Here is a 19,722-nt window from a genome sequence, read left to right on the forward strand (position 1 = left end):
CCCAGGTCCTGCGTTTGGTCATTTGGGGATCCCTTCCCATTTATTTCTAGGCTTTAGAGAGTGTTTCACCTAATTTATCCCAAGTGACGTGCACAGTCCCTCAGGCACGCGCCCCGTGCGGAGTGAGATCTGAGGCCGGGGGCTGGCTAGGATGACCTGGACAGCAAGCTTTCCCTAAGCTCAGTCATCTCCCCTCCCACCTAAATACAGCTTCTTTAGGCTGGGAGAAATAATGTATTAACTTCCCAGTTCCCCTACTTCCAGCAGACACCTCCGAGGAGTTCTGCGGCTGCCCTTCCGCGTCTCCTGGAGCTGGGGGTATCTTGGGGGAGTAGGCTGCCAGGGTGGGGGGCAGAGTTGGGGACTTAGAATAGGAGGGGGAGGGGTTGGAGTCAGAGGGGGCGGAGCGAGGCCGGGCGGGGGCCGCTGGCTCCGCCCTTTCCTGGCGGCTGGGTCTTTAACACTGCCCAGCGCACATGTCGCGGGAAGCCAGGCAGCCGCTGCTGGAAGCGCACAGACGGCTGCCCGGCCGGGGCGAGGCGGGCGCCGCCGCGATGCTGCGAGGCGGACGGCGCGGGCAACTCAGCGGGCACCGCCGGGCTACGGGGCCGGGCAGCCTGCTGGCCTGGCTGATGCTGGCATCTGCGGGCGCTGCACCCTGCCCCGATGTCTGCTGCCCCCACGGCCCTTCGGGGCTGCTCTGCACCCGGCCTGGGGCCCTGGATAGCCTCCGCCACCTGCCAGGCGCCGAGAACCTGACGGAGCTGTGAGTGTCTGACGGGCGAGGGGGCGCAGGGACAGGCGGGCATAGCAGTGCCCCGTGGGCACTGGCTTGCCGCTTGCTTGCTGGATCAGGAGGGGCGGGCGCGGCGGGAGGCTGATACCGTGCAGCCCGCAGCTGTGCCTCGGCTTTCCTCCGCTGCCCTGGCAGCCTCCGCAGTTACTGCCTGGAAGTTGGGCTCAGGGCAGCTGCGGTGCCAGCTTCGAGGAGAGGAAAGGGGGCTCTCTGTGGACCAGACCTGAGAGAGCCCAGCCTTCTAGAAACCGCTTTCTGGAGCTCAGCCAGGAGTCCACCCTCTGCCCTATGCAGGGGCTGGTTATCCGCAGAGACATCACCCCCCACCAGTTTGGCATCCTCACCATTTTTTTCCTTTTCCAGGGAGAAATCAGCCCCCTCCCCTTTCCTAGTCATGACCAGGCAACACCAATTCTCTCTGGAATTGGGAATTCAACTGGAATAGGTGGGAGGCGCTGAGGAGCCATAGCTTGGTGGTTGAGCTCTCTTCTTCCCACTTCCACCATCTCTTGTCCACACCACCTCTTGATTTGGATGTGGGAAATGAGAGCCCCACCTGGCTGCCCTCTCCCCACCCCATCTCCCTCACCACCCTTGTCTCCCTACTTTGGGCAGGGAGTCAGGGACCTTGCTGAGAGACTCTCCTCCCTTCGGGACCGGAAACTAAGAGGAATCTCCAGCAATTGCAGTACTCTGACATCCTGCAGTAATTGGTTACAAAATACTCAAGTACTTTTTAGCAGTGGGTGAAACCTATGGGAGTATTCTGTACTTACTGGCCTAGAGGTACTCAAGCATCGCATGGTGGTGGCTGGAAAATACTTGAGTATTCTATGTGGCTGGCGGGGCCAGCAAGACTTCTAGAAGAAGAAAGGAACTGCTAGAATATTCTCCTCCTGTGGCCTGGGGTTAGCGAATGGGCAAGGAGCCCTGGCCTCAGGTATGACAGGCTGGAAGGTATCTGAGGCAGGGGCCATCGATGTCTGGAAGTGACTTGAGCAGCCTGCGATAATTGGCACTGAGTTACTTGGGTATCTTGTGGTAATTAACAGGAAGGTACTTGATCTCTCTCCCTAATGGCCCTAGGGAGATGAGGAGGCAAGATGGCCTTGTCTTGGTCTGGACCTAGGTTTCTGCATGATGGGAGGGGGCCTGAGGTCCAGACTGCCACCCCCAGTCCCGTCCATTCATCACTCTGGGCCTTCAAAGCAGGGCCCAGGCTCCTGAATGTTCCCCATCAGCGCTCTCTTTTCCTGATTCCCTTCCAAGCCCCTAGTAGGTACAGCTGGGGGAGGGGGTGGAAGTGTGGACAGGTTGGGGCTGGGGGGGGTGGGAGGCATGCAGGGTGGTGAGCTGAGCTGTCCCTCTGGGTGGGGGGGACCGTCTAACCCCTGCCTCCGCCTGCAAGGTCCCCTCCTCCTCCCTCACCCGCAGAGCTAAGGAGGAGATAATGGACTCGAATAGACAGATTGATTATGAATCCAAACGAATGAGGCAGCTTTGAGCACGCTGCCTGACAGTTTGCACACACCCGGCCACACTACGTTCTCACCCCCTCCCGGGCTCCCTATAGCTCTAGGTCCTTTGGGCAGGGGCTGGTGGGGGGTTGGCAGGACAGGGACCTACTCTCTCTCAGAGTCACTGGAGTTTTACTCCCTAGACCTCAGGGGACTGAGGACCTGATGCCTGGCTGTCCTGCAGGGGCCAAGTCTGGGAAGGGCTGGCGGGGAGGGGTCATTCAGGCTGGTCCTGGTTCCCACAATTGAGGAAAGTACAGGGTAGAGGGGGAGAGTTCTGAGAACAGACAGTGAGTCAGGGGCCCCTGTGTGTGTGGTGGGGGCAGGCCTGACGTGCCGCTGCAGGGCAGCTGACTTCTCAGGAACTCCCTGGCGTGCTAGATCCAGAAGCTGGACAGGGCCTGCAGTGTCAGAAATCCCCCAGCCCTGCACGCCTGCTTTTACTTCTGTCTTTCTCTTCCCATCTTGCTTTCTCTGGCTCTCTGTGCTTATCTATCTGTCCCTCTGTCTCCATTTTCTCATCTGTCTCTCTCCTTGTATGTCTCTGTCTCTGTCTCGCTGCCTGTCTCCTCCTGTCGGTCCCTTCCTCCTAGGTGTCCCCGTTTCGCTCTTTGTTTTTCTGCACCCTGCTCCCCACCCTCAGCCTTCCCATTGCCCTCTCACTGTGAAACACAGCCACTCGTTGCCTCTCCACTGTCCCCAACTCTGACTCCGTCCTCTCATTGCCCCTCTCCTCTTCCCTGGGTCCCTCCCGGGGCAGGGAGGGGCTCAAGGGGTCCCTGACTGACAGCCTCTATGCCTGTCACTCACTTTGCTGAAAGATGGCGGGGGCGATGGAGGGGTTGCTTCTTGAGTGTGGGGAGGGACCAGCTTTGAGGGGGAGCGGGTGGGGGGTGTGTGTGTGTGTGTGTCTGCCCCTGTACGCGTGCACAGCAGTATGGGTGAGCCCAGACGGTGGCCCCTGAGCGGTGTGTTCGGGAGCGCATATTTACATGGCCACAGGGCTTCCTTTGTGCTGGGTGGGGCAGTGGCAGGGAGGGGCGCGGGCCCTTTGTGGAAGCAAGCGTTTCAGCGTGACCCCCTATTGCTGAGCGTGCGCAGGGCTCTGTGTTTAAAAGCAGAACGTTCTCACGTGTGTGCGCGCATGAGAGCTATGCAGCGATGTTTGTCCCCGTGGGACAGCGTGAACATGCACACGGGCACGCCTGTGGGTTCATGCATGCATGTGTGGACGTGTGTGAGGAGATGTGTCTCCATGCGTATGTGTACACATCTGTGTGTGTGCATGCGAGTGTGCACGTGTGGCGGTGTGAGGATGCATGCACGGGACGGTGTGGCTGTGTGAGGTGGTGGGTCTCCATGCATACGAGGCTGCACGTGTGTGGGCATGCCTGTGCACGTGTCCGCGTGTAAACAGGTTTCTGTGTGACTGGGTGCATGTGTGCACACACGCATGTGACTGGGAGGGAGGGAGGTGGGTGGGTGTGGGAACTCGAGTGTGGGCCTGGGCCCCTGTGACTCCCATCCCCTCTCCCCACAGCTACATCGAGAACCAGCCGCATCTGTGGCAGCTGAAGCTCAGTGACCTGAGGGGCCTGGGGGAGCTGAGAAACCTGTGAGGGGCTCCACACAGGGCCTGGGGGACCAGAGGGTCAGGGAGGGCTCAAGGGGCCTGGGAGGGGCGGGGGAGGACCTGAGAGGCTCAGGACGGAGGGGCTGGCCGCTCAGTGAGCTCAGTGGTCTCAGGGGTCCAGGGTGGCTGAGAAAGCTTTGAGGAGGGTGGGGAGGGGTCCAGGGCTCAGCACGGGGGACCGGAGGGCTGGCATGGGCAGAGAGTGTGACCCAGGGGGGCTACGACCCTCGGTGTTGATCCTGCTGCACCCTCCCCAGCACCATCGTGAAGAGTGGTCTCCGTTTCGTGGCGCCAGATGCCTTCCATTTCACTCCTCGTCTCCGTCGCCTGTGAGTGGCCAGGGCTGGGCAGAGGGGGGTGAGAAGACACCTAGGCTTGGGTGGCTAATGGGCTTGGCCCTCCCCAGGGAACTGTTCTGAGGAAGGCCCCAGCCTGGTCAGGGAAGTCGTTCCGCCCGTTCTTCTGGGGCCTTCTTCTCATCCACTTCACGGATGGCGGTGGCCTCAGCTCCCACCCCTGCCAGCTGGAAGGTCCTTCTTGCTGTCACACTTCCATGCTTCATGCTACAGGGACACTTCTCATAGGTGCCTGCCTCAGTTTTCTTCCCAGGGCTCAGATACACACCGGTCCAAAGGGAGCAAGGATCGGGAACAGGGCCCCGGGTTCTGGCCGGGACTCTATCTCCCACATGCTCCCTGGCCCCTGGGATAGCCTGGGAGCTGCGGGATCAGATCTACCACTCGGTGTACTCCCCTGGGAGTCACAGCCACCCCTTCCGTAGAGGAGAGGGAGGGGCAGGGGTGGGCAGGAGACACCTCCAAAGGAGAGACCCTTGGAGTCCCTGGCAGCCCCTCTGAGGGTAGGAGTTCAGCTCCTCCTCTCACCACTGGCAGGTGGAGAGACAGGAAGTGTGGTGGGAGCCTGCCATTCAGAGTTGTGCTGGGTACTCTAAACTCTCTGTGTGTCCGTGATTTAGCAACAACGACGACAAAATGAGGTGATGTTACCCTCACTGACTGTGTACTAGGGCTTCAGTTAAAAATGTGTACTTGGGCTTCCCTGGTGGCGCGGTGGTTGAGAGTCCGCCTGCCGATGCAGGGGACGCGGGTTCGTGACCCGGTCCGGGAAGATCCCACACGCCGCGGAGCGGCTGGGCCCGTGAGCCATGGCCGCTGAGCCTCCGCGTCCGGAGCCTGTGCTCTGCAACAGGAGAGGCCACAACAGTGAGAGGCCCGCGTACCGTAAAAAAAAAAAAAAAAGCGTACTCAGTGACACCTCACGATACTTAGGTCAGTGAATCTTCACAATCAACCTGGTGAGAAAGGTAGTGTCATCTCCATTTTATAGATGAGAATTCTGAGAATCAGACGTGTTCAGTTTCTGGGCTGAGGTCACGCAGCTGTAAGTGGCAGGACAGAGGCACACTCAGCTCTGTCTGGCGCTGAAGCGGGTAGTCTTTGTGATCCCCCTGTGGCGGCTACCCTCCATCTCAGCCTCCACAAACTGAAAGACAGCTAGGCAAGGGGAGGGGTCAGGGCAGACCCCGCAGAGGCAGAGGGTCCCCGGAGTGGCAGCCTGGTGCAGGGTGTAGAGTCCTGGAGCTGGCCCCTCACCCAACTCCCTTTCTCTATCTCTACAGCTAGGGGGCTGGGGGCCTGGGGTCCCTTGCAGCCAGCTTTCCTTAGTCCCTGAGGAGGGGAAGGAAGGAGGAGTGGGGAGGGAAGCCGGGGAAGGACTGTGAGATCCTCACCACTGCGTCCGGCAGGCGGCAAGGGAGTGTGGAGGCCCCGTGATCCCCCTCCTCCTCTGGCCCCGTCCTGGGCTCTGTGGACAGGCAGCACAGATGGAGCCCCTGCCCCCAGCTGGGGCCTCAGCACTTTGCCAGCTGGGGCCAAGGCTTGGGGAGGGGTAGCGGCTGTTCCCTCAGACCACCCCGCTTCCCTGGGGTCTGGGGAGGGGGTTCAGTGTGGTTAACCCTTGTTGTCCCAGGGAGAAGAGCGGGACTCAGAGAGCCCAACCGGTCCCCCCTCTCCAGTGACTTGCGGGCTAGTTGTAGTTGCCAGGGCTGGGGTTGGGGGAGCCAGATGTCAGCTTCCTCCTGGCTCCTCCCCTCCCTCACACTGGGTCAGAGCGAGGTCGCTCGCTCACAGGGTCTGTCTGCTCTGTCTCAACTCCCGCAGGGATCTGTCCTTCAATGCTCTGGAGTCTCTCTCCTGGAAAACCGTCCAGGGCCTCTCCCTACAGGAACTGTGAGTGTGGGGACTTCCAGGGTCAAGAGCGGCAAGTGTGTCTGTGTGTGTGTGTGTGTGTGTGTGTGTGTGTGTGTGCACGTGTGCCCTTGGGCACTTGAACCTCTGTGTGACGGTATGTGTCGCTGTGTCTGTGTGGAACTTTGGGGGTGGGGTGTACTCTCTGGGGCCGCGTGTTTGGCTGTCCATATGCATGCTTGTGAACCCCCCCCATCGAAGCAGAAGCTGCAGGCCCACCCATTGAGGTGGTGATTGCCCTGGGCACATTTGGGGTGGGGGGTGGAGAGCTGGCCTGGACAACTGATTGCGTGTGTGGTTGGGGGGCTGGGGGCTGGCATGGTTCTCGGGGCCTGTGCACACCGGCACATCCTCCCACAGTGTTCGTGGGATGGGTGGGATGGCAGTGGTCCATGTTTGTTTGGTGGGCGCCTAAGACCTCTGGGTCACCCCGGAAGGCTGTGCCCTTCTCTCCTTGTCACCCTACTTGGAGACCTCACCTGGCTTGTCACCCTGGGGAGCCCAGGTGAGGGAATTCCACGTAGCCCACAGCTGGCTATCTTAGACTTTCGGCATTCTATTCTATAGGGGGGTCCATGAGAGGAACTTCTCCCGTGTCCCCACTCCTTCACCTCTAGACAGTCCACCCTGCTGTCTAACTGCATTCCCTCTTGCTGTAGTACTCCTTCACATCTGCCCTTCCCCTGACTCTCTTGGTGTCCCCCACACCCACCAGAGTCCTGTTGGGGAACCCCCTGCACTGTACCTGTGCCCTGCTCTGGCTGCAGCGCTGGGAGGAGGAGGGGCTGGGCGGAGTGCGGGAACAGAAGCTGCAGTGTCCCGGGCAGGGGCCCCTTGCCCTCATGTCCAACACCAGCTGCGGTACGTGCTGGAGGTGGTGTGAGGGGCTGGGAAAGAGCACCATGCTTGGGGAGAGGGCACTGGGCAGGGCTCAGGGGGTGAGCCCTGAAGAGGGACTGGGAAACGGGCATTGGCAAGAGCTGGGGGAAACTGAAGGTTGGGGGGCAGGGGCAGGGTCTCTGAGGAGGGTGGGAGAAGGAGCCCCGCCCTTGGGCGGGGCTCAGAGGCAGCTCCCAGCTCTAACGCCCCTCGGGCATCCTGGGCCACCAGGTGTACCCACGCTGAAGGTCCAGATGCCCAATGCCTCCGTGGACGTGGGAGACGACGTGTTGCTGCAGTGCCAGGTGGAGGGGCAGGGCCTGGAGCAGGCTGGCTGGATCTTCACGGAGCTGGAGGAGTCAGCCACGGTGATGGTGAGAAGCCCTCCACCGCCCGTGCCCCCATGCCCCCCTCCTGATTCGAGGCCTGCACAGATCACAGGAGACAAAGACAGGGAAAGAGAGACAACAAATAAGAAGCACATAAAGGATGAGGGATGGACAGAGATGGTTTAGACCCCTGGGACTAAGGCTTGTGCTGCTGGGCAGCCGCAGGCATGCACATGCCCTCAGGCCAGGCCCCGGCCCAGCAAGGACCCCAGGCTCCACCGATCCTCCAAAACTTAGGTCCCCACTCTGGGATCACGGTGCTGGCCACAAGAGAGAGGGTCACAGAGCCCTCACATATTGGAGCTGAGCCGGGGAACCCAACAGACCAACTCTCCCATCCACCTCCTTTCTAGATAAGGAAACTGAGAACCAGGGACAGGGCACAATATTTGCGGTCCTGCACCCAGGCCAGTTCTTGGGGGCCTTTTGGTCGTTTTCTAGAGATTCTGGAAGGAACATCCTCTTGAATGTGTGATGAGCATATTAATAAAGGAGGCACAGGTCTGGTTCCAGCTCTCTCACTAATTAATTCTTGGAGTGACTTTTGGAAAAATCCCTCAGTCTGCCTGCATTTTGGTTTTCTTATCTGTCAGCTGAGGAGGTAGACATGATGGCCTTCTGATGTCCTGCCTGCCTCTGGGCACTCTCTGGCCTCTTATCCAGATCGGTCTTTGGGCATCTTCCCAGGTCTTGCCCTTTGTCCTCAGGCTGGCGACAGGCAACTGAGAGTAGCTGTAGTTGACTCAGGAGGCCTCATGGACAAGGTCAGCAGGGGCCGACGTTGGGCTGTGCCCACCCAGAAAGCTGGCCCCTCATGGGTGGACACAGAGGGTCCAGTCCCTGGAAGGAGCTGGGTCAGTGAAAGCAGGGGTGTGGTGTTCAGTTTGGAGGCCCTCGCTTTGGGAGTGGAGTCAACCCCAGAATTGCTGGTTGCCCCTGGAACAATATTGAAGGAGGAATCACAAGCCACTGAGTGGTTCCTCCTCTCCTAGAGATCAAAGCCACTGAGAGTGAGTAATGGAAAAGGGGACAAGACAGGAGCAAGAGGCTGGGCATGACCATCTGTGGAGAGACCTTTGATAAGCTGTTTTGGGAAGTTGCAGGTTTTTGCTTTTCTCTTTGGGAGCTTTACATGTTTGCTACCACTTCTGTTTTCTGGAGACTTCCTATAGAAAAGCCACAGCCTAACTGGGTTAAATGGAGGGGAGGGGAGGCTGGTCCCTCTCAGGAGTGTGAAGGGTGGCAGAGCAGCTCCAAGGGAAGAGTTCACGGGACCCCGTACCCCAGGGTGACTTGGAGGAGATGGGACAGCTGAGAGAAGCTAAGGGCAGGGCTTCCCTTTGGGGTGGCTGGAACCCAGCCCTTGCATAAGAGGCTGCAGAGCTCCTCTGGAATCTTTGAGCTCACATATTCCAGTGGAAGCCCAGAGAAACTTCACCTTTCGTGGTATTTACTCAAGGGATTCCACATATACAAAATTTCCAGGTAAATCAGATTTGTCCACCGCTTCATCTATTTTCATCATTTTATGAAAATAGCTTTCTAAAATGTCAAAAGATCATTTTGTTTACCTCTTCAGCTTACAAAATAAGAAAATCTTGGTTCAGCAGGATTAAGAATTGTCTTAAGGCCATATAACGTCCATGGTGTCTTAGGAAGAGAATCTGAATCGGATTCAGTCTTTTGATGGTGATTCAGAACCAAGTCACTTAGCTTCTCTCTAACTTCACTCTCTTTTTCCATCTGCCAAAGGTAGTCACCATGATTCTACCGTTGCTTCTAAGTGCTGCCCTGTTACCAGCACCATCTCTTTGTTTCTGATCTTCCTTGGGCCGAGACTAAGTTTCTTAGAACTATGTGTAAAACAAGAATGAGTAGGTGGTGAGGTCCTAGCTGGTTTTCCAATTAGTTGTGCATGTGTAGTACTTGGGATTTGTGACATCTGTTTAGATGGGTGGTTTTATGGCTTGGGGTACTTTGTGCCTATCTTGAGGTTATTGGTTGTGTTCTAGAGTTTTCAGATCATTAAACAAATGATCCAGGAGACTCTGCAAACAAGCTCTAAAGGAGGGCCATTCTCTGCTATATTCTCTCCCACACCTTCTTCCTTCCCCTCCCTCCCGGCCTTCCTCCCTTTTCCATCTGGCCCAGAGGGGCTCCGCAAAGACATCAGCTCCAGCCACCCTGCCTCCAATCCCAAGCTAGCTGAAGCTTTTCTTGATTTTCCCCTTTCTTCTCTGACCCAGCAATCTGGGAGTCTGCCATCCTTGGGACTGACCCTGGCCAATGTCACCAGTGACCTCAATAGGAAGAACGTGACGTGCTGGGCGGAGAATGACGTGGGCCGGGCTGAAGTCTCTGTCCAGGTCAACGTCTCCTGTGAGTCCCAATGACTGCCCCTGCGCCCACCCCCATTCCTTCTTCCCTGAAAAGAGGATGTGAGCGTGGGGGGCTGCAGGAAAGGGGTGGGATGTGTGTGTCCACAGCTGCTCCCTCCCAGCTGTTTCCAGATTCCCATGAAAACCTGATCCTTTGAGGGAAGTCCTGGGGGCTCGTCAAGGCCAGAGGGATGGAGATGGATTTCTTTTTGGCCCCTGCCCAAGTCTTGCTACCTGAAGCCCTCAACACCAGCTGCCTGCCCGTTCTCACTGCTCTGCTCTATTTCTTCATGCCCGTTCCTCCTTAGAACTTTTGCCCTACATCCTAGTTTTATTTTTTTAATTTTTAATTAATTAATTAATTAATTATTTATGGCTGCGTTGGGCCTTAGTTGTGGCACGCGGGATCTTTCATTGCGGTGGGCGGGCTCTTCATTGCAGCGTGCTGGCTTCTCTCTAGTTGTGGCCCGGGCTTAGTTGCCCCTCGGCATGCGGGGATCTTAGTTCGATCGAACCCGCGACCTCTGCATTGGAAGGGGGATTCTTAACCACTGGACCACCAGGGAAGTCCCTACATCCTAGTTTTTTTTTTTTTTTTTTGCGGTACACGGGCCTCTCACTGTTGTGGCCTCTCCCGTTGTGGAGCACAGGCTCCGGACACGCAGGCTCAGCAGCCATGGCTCATGGGCCCCGCCGCTCCGTGGCATGTGGGATCTTCCCGGACCGGGGCACTAACCCGTGACCCCTGCATCGGCAGGTGGACTCTCAACCACTGCGCCACCAGGGAAGCCCTACATCCTAGTTTTAAAAGAAGAAATTCCCCATCTAAGTTCCCCTTTAGGCTTACTGCCTAATTTCCCTAGGTCTGCCACAAATTATTTAAAATCTTCTATGTTATGTACATTTTTCTTCTTGTGAAACATAACATACATAGATATGTACATAAAACATATACACCTTAAACAGTAATTATTCTCACCAGCAGTTCAGAAGACACTCTCTTCCTCTCCCCATTCAGAACCCCATCCTTCTCCTCCACCCCATCCTGACTTTTGTGATAATCATTTCCTTGCTTTCAAAAAGAATTTTACACACGTATGCTTCCCTATCAATATGGTGGAGTTTTGTCTGTTCTTGTACATTATATAAATGGAATCATACCTCGTAGTATTTTGTGTCTAGTTTCTTCTGCTCAACGTTATTATTTTTTAAGATGTATTTATTATTTATTTTATTTATTTTTGGCTGTGTCGGGTCTTAGTTGCGGGATCTTAACGGGATCTTTGTTGAGGCATGAGGGATCTTTCGTTGACATGTGCGGGTTTTCTCTCACTAGTTGTGACGCGCAGGCTCCAGAGCGCTTGGGCTCTGTAGTTTATGGAACGCGGGCCCTCTTGTTGAGGTACGCGAGCTCAGTAGTTGTGGCGCATGGGCTTAGTTGCCCCGCAGCATGTGGAATCTTAGCTCCCTGAGCAGGGATTGAACCTGCGTCGCCTGCATTGTAAGGCAGATTCTTTACCACTGGACCACCAGGGAGGTCCCTCAACATTATTTGTGTAAGATTCGTCCACGTTAATGGGAGTAACTATTAGTTCATTCAGTTCACTGCTGAGTAGTACTCCATTGCATGAGTGCTGGCTGGAATTCCAGTATCAATTGTGTGTGTGTATGTATGTATATATATATATTTTTTTTCCTATTATTGAGGGGCTTTTGTTTCTTTCAGGTTGGGTCTATTTCAAACCTATATCTTTTTTCAAAAAGTTTTTAAACTGTATATATATATATATTTTTTTGTTTTGTTTTGTTTTGTTTGTTTGATGTTTAGGCCCCCTTCCCGATCTTCTTAGGCTTGATTACACTTAATTTTTCTGGATCCCTCATCCAAAAGACTCCATGTCTAATTTCCATAAGCTGGTACCCTACTTCTCTACGACTGTTACTTATTTTCTTTAAACCCACCACTTAAGTACTTTAAGCCTGAGTTTTATGTACCTGCTGCCTGATTTATTTCAGATTTACTGCCAGCTTTCTCCAAAACGTCTCTCCTTATGAATCTCTTAGGGCCTGCTGACCAGTTTCTCTTAGGCCTACCCCCTGATTTCCAGCTGTCCACTCCCAGCCCCACCTAGGATTGGTCAGGCCCGCAGCTGCTCCCGGACTCTGTCTGTCCCCCTCTCTGGCCCACAGTCCCCGCCAGTGTGCACCTGCAGCCGGCCGTGGAGCAGCACCACTGGTGCATCCCCTTCTCGGTGGACGGGCAGCCCACGCCCTCTCTGCGCTGGCTCTTCAATGGCTCTGTGCTCAACGAGACCAGCTTCATCTTCACCGAGTTCCTGGAGCTGGCAGCCAATGAGACCGTGCGACACGGCTGCCTGCGCCTCAACCAGCCCACCCACGTCAACAACGGCAACTACACGCTGCTGGCTACCAACCCCTTGGGCCAGGCCGCCGCCTCCGTCATGGCCGCCTTCATGGACAACCCTTTCGAGTTCAACCCTGAGGACCCCATCCCTGGTGTGAGGGCCACCCTGAACCCTGCCCCCTCTCCCTGGGTTCCACCTGGGTACAGATCCAGGTGTCCAGGGATGCCTGGCCCACTTCCTGCTGTGATCCTGACCTCAGAAGTTGGAGTGCCTGGTCTTGGACAGAAAGAAGCCTGGGGTTCTGGTGTCCAGCTCTGCGCTGTCCTCCTTTGCCCCTGCCTCCCCCAAACCCCAGGAGTCCTGAACCCCTGAGCTCTTCCATTCACTTGGGCTGGCTGAAGAGAGAGCCACGCACCAGGGCATCCCTGGCCCAGCTGGAAAAGGGCCACGTGCATCTTCTCCCTTGAGGTCCAGCAGCTCCACCTCCCCACCCCAGCCCCACCCACGAAAGGATGAGTCCCAGAGGGGGAAGGGGACAGACGCACTGCTCTTTTCCCCATCTGATCGCTTTCTCTCCTCCCTCCTGCTGCAGTCTCCTTCTCGCCAGTGGGTGAGTAGCCCAGGCTGGAGGGCAGGTTCTGTCTGGTCCCTGGAGCTGCGGCTGGGGCAGGGGGTACAGTTAACCCGATCCTTGCGGGGTCAGCTGGGGCCAGGGTGGGGAGTCGGTAGAGGAGACACCGTGTGTGCCAAAGCCTATCCTTCCTGCCCTGTGTCCCCACAGACACCAACAGCACATCCGGAGACCCAGTGGAGAAGGATGAAACACCTTTTGGGGTGAGTGTGGGAAGTGGAAGCTCGTCCAGGACTTTAGATCAGGAGGCCGGGCTAGAGGCTCATATCTGCATGTCGGTTCTGGTCAGAGCACAGAGATCAGTAGAGTCTGGCCTGAGCTTAATCAGCCCCCTTCACAGCCGTGACCCAGGGGAGGAGGAGGCAGGTCTGCGGGCCTGGCTCTGGGCATCTATGCAGGATGGAGAAACAGTTTGCTATGGGGGAGCTCTGAGAGTGCAGACAACCCCCAAATCTGACCACCCCACACCCTCAGGTCTCCATGGCCGTGGGCCTGGCTGTTTTCGCCTGCCTCTTCCTTTCTACGACGTTTCTTGTGCTCAACAAATGTGGACGGAGGAACAAGTTTGGGATCAACCGTGAGTTGGGGGGCTGCAGAATGGCTGTCTGTCAGTCCGTCCATCTGGCTTTGTTTCCTGCTGGCTCTTCCCCACTCTGTCCGCTGTGTGAGGGCCTGTGCACACGTGGAGTTCTACAGAGTGTGTGTTTGGGGTATATGAGGACAGGCTATGGGGCTTGTGAATATGGGTGTGTCGGTGCTGGAGCTGGGGTAGTTTCAGAGGTAGCATCTGCTAATTGGTGGCTGGATTGTAGTCAAACACTAAGTGGGTCTGGGAGGTCTGGGCTCTGCGGGGGGAGCAGTGGGGGAGTTCTCTGGTGGCCCACGGGGCCTGGGGTTGGACAGGAGCCAGACGGAGAATGGCCATAGTGCCTCCCCTTCCTCCTGCCTGCTGTCTGGCTTCCTAGCTCTTCTGTTCCTCCCATGCAAGTTATGAGGTGGGGTCACCTGGCACCCTGCAACCTGACAGGAGCTAGAGTGTGTGCCTGGGCTGTGACCCCTCCATGTTACTGTGTCTCCTCCCAGGCCCCACCGTGCTGGCTCCAGAGGATGGACTGGCCATGTCCCTGCATTTCATGACATTGGGTGGCAGCTCCTTGTCTCCCAGCGAGGGCAAAAGCTCTGGGCTCCAAGGCCACATCATCGAGAACCCACAGTACTTCAGTGATGCCTGTGAGGGGCTGGGTCAAGGGTGCGGGCGAGCCTGTGTGTGTGTGTTTGTACGTGTGTGTGTGCATGTGTAGAAGCCCCTGTGTGTCACTGCCTTTGCCCACCCCAGGCCTGAACAAGCCTTCCCTCCCACCCCGCTGCCACCCGTGTCCACATCATGTCGTGGGGCTTGGTGAAGGTGTGAAGGCTCACTTTCAGTGTCCATCCTCCCCTTTGCCTGGAACCCCCTGTGCAGAGCACAGCCCTGCTGGACAGTCCTGTCCTTGCCCCTGTCCCATCCTTCCCAAGACTGGGTCTCTGGTCTGACCCTGCAAGCCCCCCGCAGGTGTTCATCACATCAAGCGCCGGGATATCGTGCTCAAGTGGGAGCTGGGCGAGGGCGCCTTTGGGAAGGTCTTCCTAGCTGAGTGCCACAGCCTGCTGCCTGAGCAGGACAAGATGCTAGTGGCCGTCAAGGTAAGACCTTGGCCAAGCGATATTGCTGGCCCGGGCCCCCCTCCCAGAGCACCATCATTCCAGGATGGGGTGCTCAGGCTGGTGGGTGGGAGGCTGGGGTCCGGCACGGTTCACGCCTTGTGGGTGGATGGGTCACCTTGGACGTGGGGAGGTCAAGGCTGGGCCCTCACCCAGGCCTGTCCCCGCCCCTGCCATCCAGGCGCTGAAGGAGGTGTCTGAGAGCGCCAGGCAGGACTTCCAGCGGGAGGCCGAGCTGCTCACCATGCTGCAGCACCAGCACATCGTGCGCTTCTTTGGCGTCTGCACCGAGGGCCGCCCGCTGCTCATGGTCTTTGAGTACATGCGGCACGGTGACCTCAACCGCTTCCTCCGGTAGGAGGGCCCGGCCCTGGCGCTGGCCCCTGGCCCGTCGTCCCTTCCCTACAAGCACATCCCTGCTTGTCCGCTGAACTGCGGGGGGTGGGACACCAAGAAGAAGCAGGAAGGCCCTGTCCGCGAGGCAAATGTGTGAATGTGAGGAGAGTCCGTGCGGAGGACAGAGCGGCACTGTCAGGGAGGTTGCCTGAGCAGAAGTCAGGAGCTGAATCTTCAGGATGGGTGGGCTTTGCAAAGTGTGTGTGCACTTGCGTGTGGCACAGAAGCCAGGCCTGTAGGAGGTGGCAGTTTTGGTAACTACGATAACAGCAATAACAGGCCTTTATCAGGCACTCTCCACGCTCCAGGCACTATGCTATATATTTTATAATTCATTCTAATTATGACTGTCTGTGCTTATACATATATGTCTGTATAATAATATAAACGTATATTTATTTTTCATAGTTTTTTAGCATATATGGCAGTTTACACTTGAAGAAAGTTACCAAAAATTCGTTTCTTTGGCTTTGGACAGAACAACTCTGATATGTTAACTAATTTGTACTGATAATTTTAATAACTTCAAGAAATGTACCCATTTCTCAGATGAGGCTTACAGAGGTTAAGTGACTTGCTCAAGGGCACACAGGTAACAAATGGTCCAGGGAGATGTGACCCCAGGCAGAGCCCTGCTCTCAACCCCTGACTGTGATGGCCACATATTCCCTTCGTCGAGTCCTACTCCGATGAGGTGGACCCCCTGTGAGGTTGGGGCAGTGTGAGGCAGGGAAAGGGCCAGGGTTTGGAATCAACTGTGGCTGATTAGCTGAGCCTACTTTGCCAAGTAGATTTCCTCTCTGACCTCAGTTTCCCTACCAGTAAGAGGGACAACGGGGGACTGTGGTTCTGGATGAGTGTGTTTGTACAGCTGATGGTAGTGATTTGGTCTCCAAACATCCCTTTGGGAGTGTCAGGTCGTTCATGTAGAATTTTGCCAGGCTGCAAAATTCAGCTGGGAGAGACCCCAGAGTTTGAGCTTATCTTGAGCATGGGGAGGAGCCAATGGAGGATGTGGAGAGGGAAGGAGGTGAGGGCAGACCTGAGGTTAAATGTGGAGGTGAATTGGCTCAGAGGAACCCAAGTCAAGAGGAGGCCAAAGGGGAACCCTTCCCCTTACTCACCAGATGCGGTGTGGGCTCTGTGCTAGGGACCGGATGCAAGCCAGGATCCATCTGGGGTCCAGGATGGAGGAAAAGCAGCTTTATTTAGTGGAGAGAGCACGGGGAAACCGAAGGAGGGAAACATGAAAGCTCCTAGATGAGTCTGGAAGACTTCCCCTAGGAGGGGCCTATTTCTATTTCTACTCGCCTCTGGGCCTCTACCTCTGCCTGGTACACTGGGTCTCCTTCCCATGCCCCTTCACCCACCCCTGTCCCCGACCCCTTCAAGTGGCTTACCCACCTCCCTTCCCAAGGGCTTGAGTCTCAGTTTAGATGTCTCTTCTTCCATGAAGCCTTCCCTGACTTCTTCCATCCCTACCCTGAGTGCCCATCAGGTGCTCCCCACATTGCACTGCTGTAACCTGTTTATCTGCATCCTACCCTCCACTGTAGCTCAGGTGCTTGGCACATTGGAGATGTTACCCAGAATAAGTGAAGAGATAAATTGTTGAGGAGAAAGTTGGCCAGTAGGAAAGGGCAGTACTGACAAAACCATCAGCTCAGACAGCTTCAGAAGAAGGAATATTTGGGGAATGGAGATGAATGATCAGGTACTGGTCTAGAGGGATGGCTGTGGGGAGGAGGAGGGCATCCTGGAAACCTTTGGAAGGAAGGCTGGATACCGAGGGCGAAGGTGAGAGAGACAGGAATCGAGGACTACCAGATTTCAGGCTCACAGCCTGAGTGGGGGATGTTCCCTTCACTGAGTCAGGGGCAGGCCTGGGGGAAGATGCTGAGCATCTCCGCAAGGGCTGAGTAGGAGGTGTACCCGGGCAAGAGATGTAGGGGCCAGTGGGCAGCTCCAGTGGGCTTGGAGTTCAAGGGGGCTGCCTGAGAGGAAGGCATTACTGTGGAAAGTGTGGGCACCAGTGGAAGCTCTAGAGGTGGGGCACACCAGCCGGCCCCCATCCCGGTCCCTCCAGACAGCTGCCTCCCCTGTTCTTTCCTTCCTCCATTCCCTGAGTCCCTTCCCCCACCCCCCAGCTCCCTGGGCTCCCTTCTCTCAGGCTCCTGGGGGTTCTCTCCTCCCAGCCTATGCTTCTCCCTCACTCTTTCTCGAAGGTCCCACGGGCCTGATGCCAAGCTGTTGGCTGGTGGGGAGGACGTGGCTCCAGGGCCTCTGGGCCTGGGGCAGCTGCTGGCCGTGGCTAGCCAGGTCGCCGCGGGGATGGTGTACCTGGCGGGTCTGCACTTCGTGCATCGGGACCTGGCCACGCGCAACTGTCTGGTGGGTCAGGGACTAGTGGTCAAGATCGGCGATTTCGGCATGAGCAGGGATATCTACAGCACCGACTATTACCGCGTAAGTCTTTCACCCCGACCCCTCCCACAGCATCCAAACTGTAGACACGCTAATGCCGAGTCCCCTTCCAGTGCCTGCCCTTGCTGGGCACGCCCTCCTCTTCCTCAGGCGGTGTGGTGTCTGAGACTCTCTGGCTCTGGTTTTTAACCCTCCTCCTACCCCCTCGGCCCCCAGTGGAGGAGGGTCTGTCTCCACTATCACGGAGGGAAACGGGCACCATCGGTTTTTCCCTTTTAGCCCTGGGCGGGAGAGCCACTTCTATTTATTTTTAATGACGGGACTGGGGGCGGGTCTGCGTCATGCGTCAGGAGAGGCTGTCCGCGGTGGGCGCCCGCAGGAGGTGACTCAGCGCCCGCACGCCGGCAGGTGGGAGGCCGCACCATGCTGCCCATCCGCTGGATGCCACCTGAGAGCATCCTCTACCGCAAGTTCACCACCGAGAGCGACGTGTGGAGCTTCGGCGTGGTGCTCTGGGAGATCTTCACCTACGGCAAGCAACCCTGGTACCAGCTCTCCAACACAGAGGTCAGCCCCGCTCCATGGGTCATTCCCTGCCGGCCACCCTTTCCCCGCCCCTTCGGGTCGCTTTTTCGGGAAATTCTGTCCCCTTTTGCCCCTCATCCCACTGCCGGCAGGCGGGGCACCCACCCAGCATCCTGCTGACACTGCTCTCTCCACCCCAACCCTGTTCTTTTCTCACATTCTTCCTTCTCCTATTCTAACTGGCTCCTGGGGGGACCTCAAAGCACTTATAAATGGAGCCCAGACCTCCATCCCTAGCTGCATTTTATAGACCTAGTAGGCATCATCAGGGTGAAAGGGAGAGGCATGGAAAGAGGAACACAGCACGAGAGGGCCTGACGCTCCAGCAGGGAGGCTGGAGGTTAGACTGTAAGAAGGACGGTCCTACACCTCCCCTTGCGCTCCTGGCTGGACACAGGTGTTCCCTCTCCCAGAGCAGCTCCCCCCACCCCCTCCTTGGCTCGCAGCTGTCAGTTTCCATTTCTCCTCCTAATGCAGTCTGCTCCCTGGAGGCTGGTGGCGTGGGAGAGAGGGTTATAGATTTTAATTTTCTCAAGCACTGAGAGAAGGAATGGAATTAGTGCCGCCCATAACCCAAGCCCTCTAATGGCGAGGGAGGGAAGAAGGTGGGAAGAGACTCCAGGCCCTTCAAGCATCTCCCTGCCACAGTCTCTCCTTCTTTGGATCCCTTAGCTGCTCTTGCAGTCCTTCCTGGAGTTTAACTTCGATCTTTCCTGCTGCAGTTGTCTTTTAAGAGCAGCTAGGTCCCCACAGACTGGCACCTACAGAAGAGAAAAAAAGTGGGGTTGCCCTCTACCTTAAAATGCAAGCCAGCCACTTTTCAAGGCCTTTACCTGCAACCCTGATCTGTTTTCTTTTTGCCCTCTGGAGCTGAGAGATGGAGAACCCTTCCCTTCTTCCATGCAGCCCTCGACATTAAACTGATGGATTTGGCAAATGCCTTGGCCCCTCCCCTTCCTTAGCCCACCTGGCAAGTCTTCCTAGGGTCTGATTCCAGCCCTTTGGGATACAGTTCTACCCCAGCCCAGCCCTCCCAGGGTCTCTCTAGCTTTAATCCTTCCACTGCTCAGTGTCAGAGTGGAAAGGAATCTTGGGATTCACTGCATCCTTTCAGACTATTAGTAGCTACGAGGCCCAGACATATCGTATGACCTGCCTTGGGAGCTTCAATGAGGCAGAGGCAGAGGTAGTGCTGGGTCAGGCCTCACTCTCCTGCCCCCAGCCCAGTATGCCCTCTTCTCTCTCCCTCTGGTGGCCCCAGGCGATCGAGTGCATCACACAGGGACGTGAGTTGGAGCGACCGCGTGCCTGCCCACCGGAGGTCTATGCCATTATGCGAGGCTGCTGGCAGCGGGAGCCCCAACAACGCCACAGCATCAAGGATGTGCACACCCGGCTGCAAGCCCTTGCCCAGGCGCCTCCTGTCTACCTGGATGTCCTGGGCTAGGAGGCTGGCCCAGGGGCTGGGGCTGAGTAGCCGGAATGCTGCAGCCTGCCCTCAGAGACCCCCATGGCTCCCAGCAGCCCCAGGGTGATCTCAAAGCATCTAACTCACCCTCAGCATGCGGGAGGGGACAGGTGGGGTCTGGGAGCGGAGGATGTTCCTGCTTCTCTAGGCAGGGTTCCGCGATAGCAATTATATTTATTATCCCTTGGCTGTGTCTCTTGCCAATTCTTGGGATGATGTCGTTCTGGGAGGGGGTTATCGGGACTCAGGTAGGGGGATGATTCTCTGGGATCCTCCCCCTCTCTGCTTAACC

General features: G+C 56.7%; 1 protein-coding gene across 2 annotated transcripts; it reads left to right on the forward strand.

The window, feature by feature from the left end:
• Positions 1–554: 554 nt before the first annotated feature.
• On the forward strand, positions 555–19,409 carry NTRK1 (neurotrophic receptor tyrosine kinase 1). Of its 2 annotated transcripts, XM_065882569.1 has the most exons (17): positions 555–766; positions 3,854–3,928; positions 4,204–4,275; positions 6,127–6,195; positions 6,929–7,074; positions 7,324–7,466; positions 9,728–9,860; positions 12,050–12,376; positions 12,818–12,835; positions 13,007–13,059; positions 13,331–13,433; positions 13,940–14,086; positions 14,409–14,539; positions 14,739–14,911; positions 17,179–17,419; positions 17,786–17,944; positions 19,224–19,409. In XM_065882569.1, the coding sequence occupies exons 1-17, from the start codon at positions 555–557 to the stop codon at positions 19,407–19,409; spliced, it is 2,388 nt and encodes a 795-aa protein (XP_065738641.1). The 2 variants fall into 2 exon arrangements, with proteins under 2 accessions (XP_065738641.1, XP_065738651.1); XM_065882579.1 differs by lacking the exon at positions 12,818–12,835.
• Positions 19,410–19,722: the final 313 nt, after the last annotated feature.

The sequence above is a fragment of the Phocoena phocoena genome, chromosome 1 (genome assembly GCF_963924675.1).
Source record: "Phocoena phocoena chromosome 1, mPhoPho1.1, whole genome shotgun sequence".
NCBI lineage: Eukaryota > Metazoa > Chordata > Mammalia > Artiodactyla > Phocoenidae > Phocoena > Phocoena phocoena.

Coding starts and splice junctions, on each gene's coding strand:
- NTRK1 (XM_065882569.1), top strand. CDS start 555: ATGCTGCGAGGCGGACGGCGCGGGCAACTCAGCGGGCACCGCCGGGCT. Junction 7,075..7,323: donor CATGTCCAACACCAGCTGCG/GTACGTGCTGGA, acceptor CTGGGCCACCAG/GTGTACCCACGCTGAAGGTC. Junction 14,540..14,738: donor AGATGCTAGTGGCCGTCAAG/GTAAGACCTTGG, acceptor CCTGCCATCCAG/GCGCTGAAGGAGGTGTCTGA.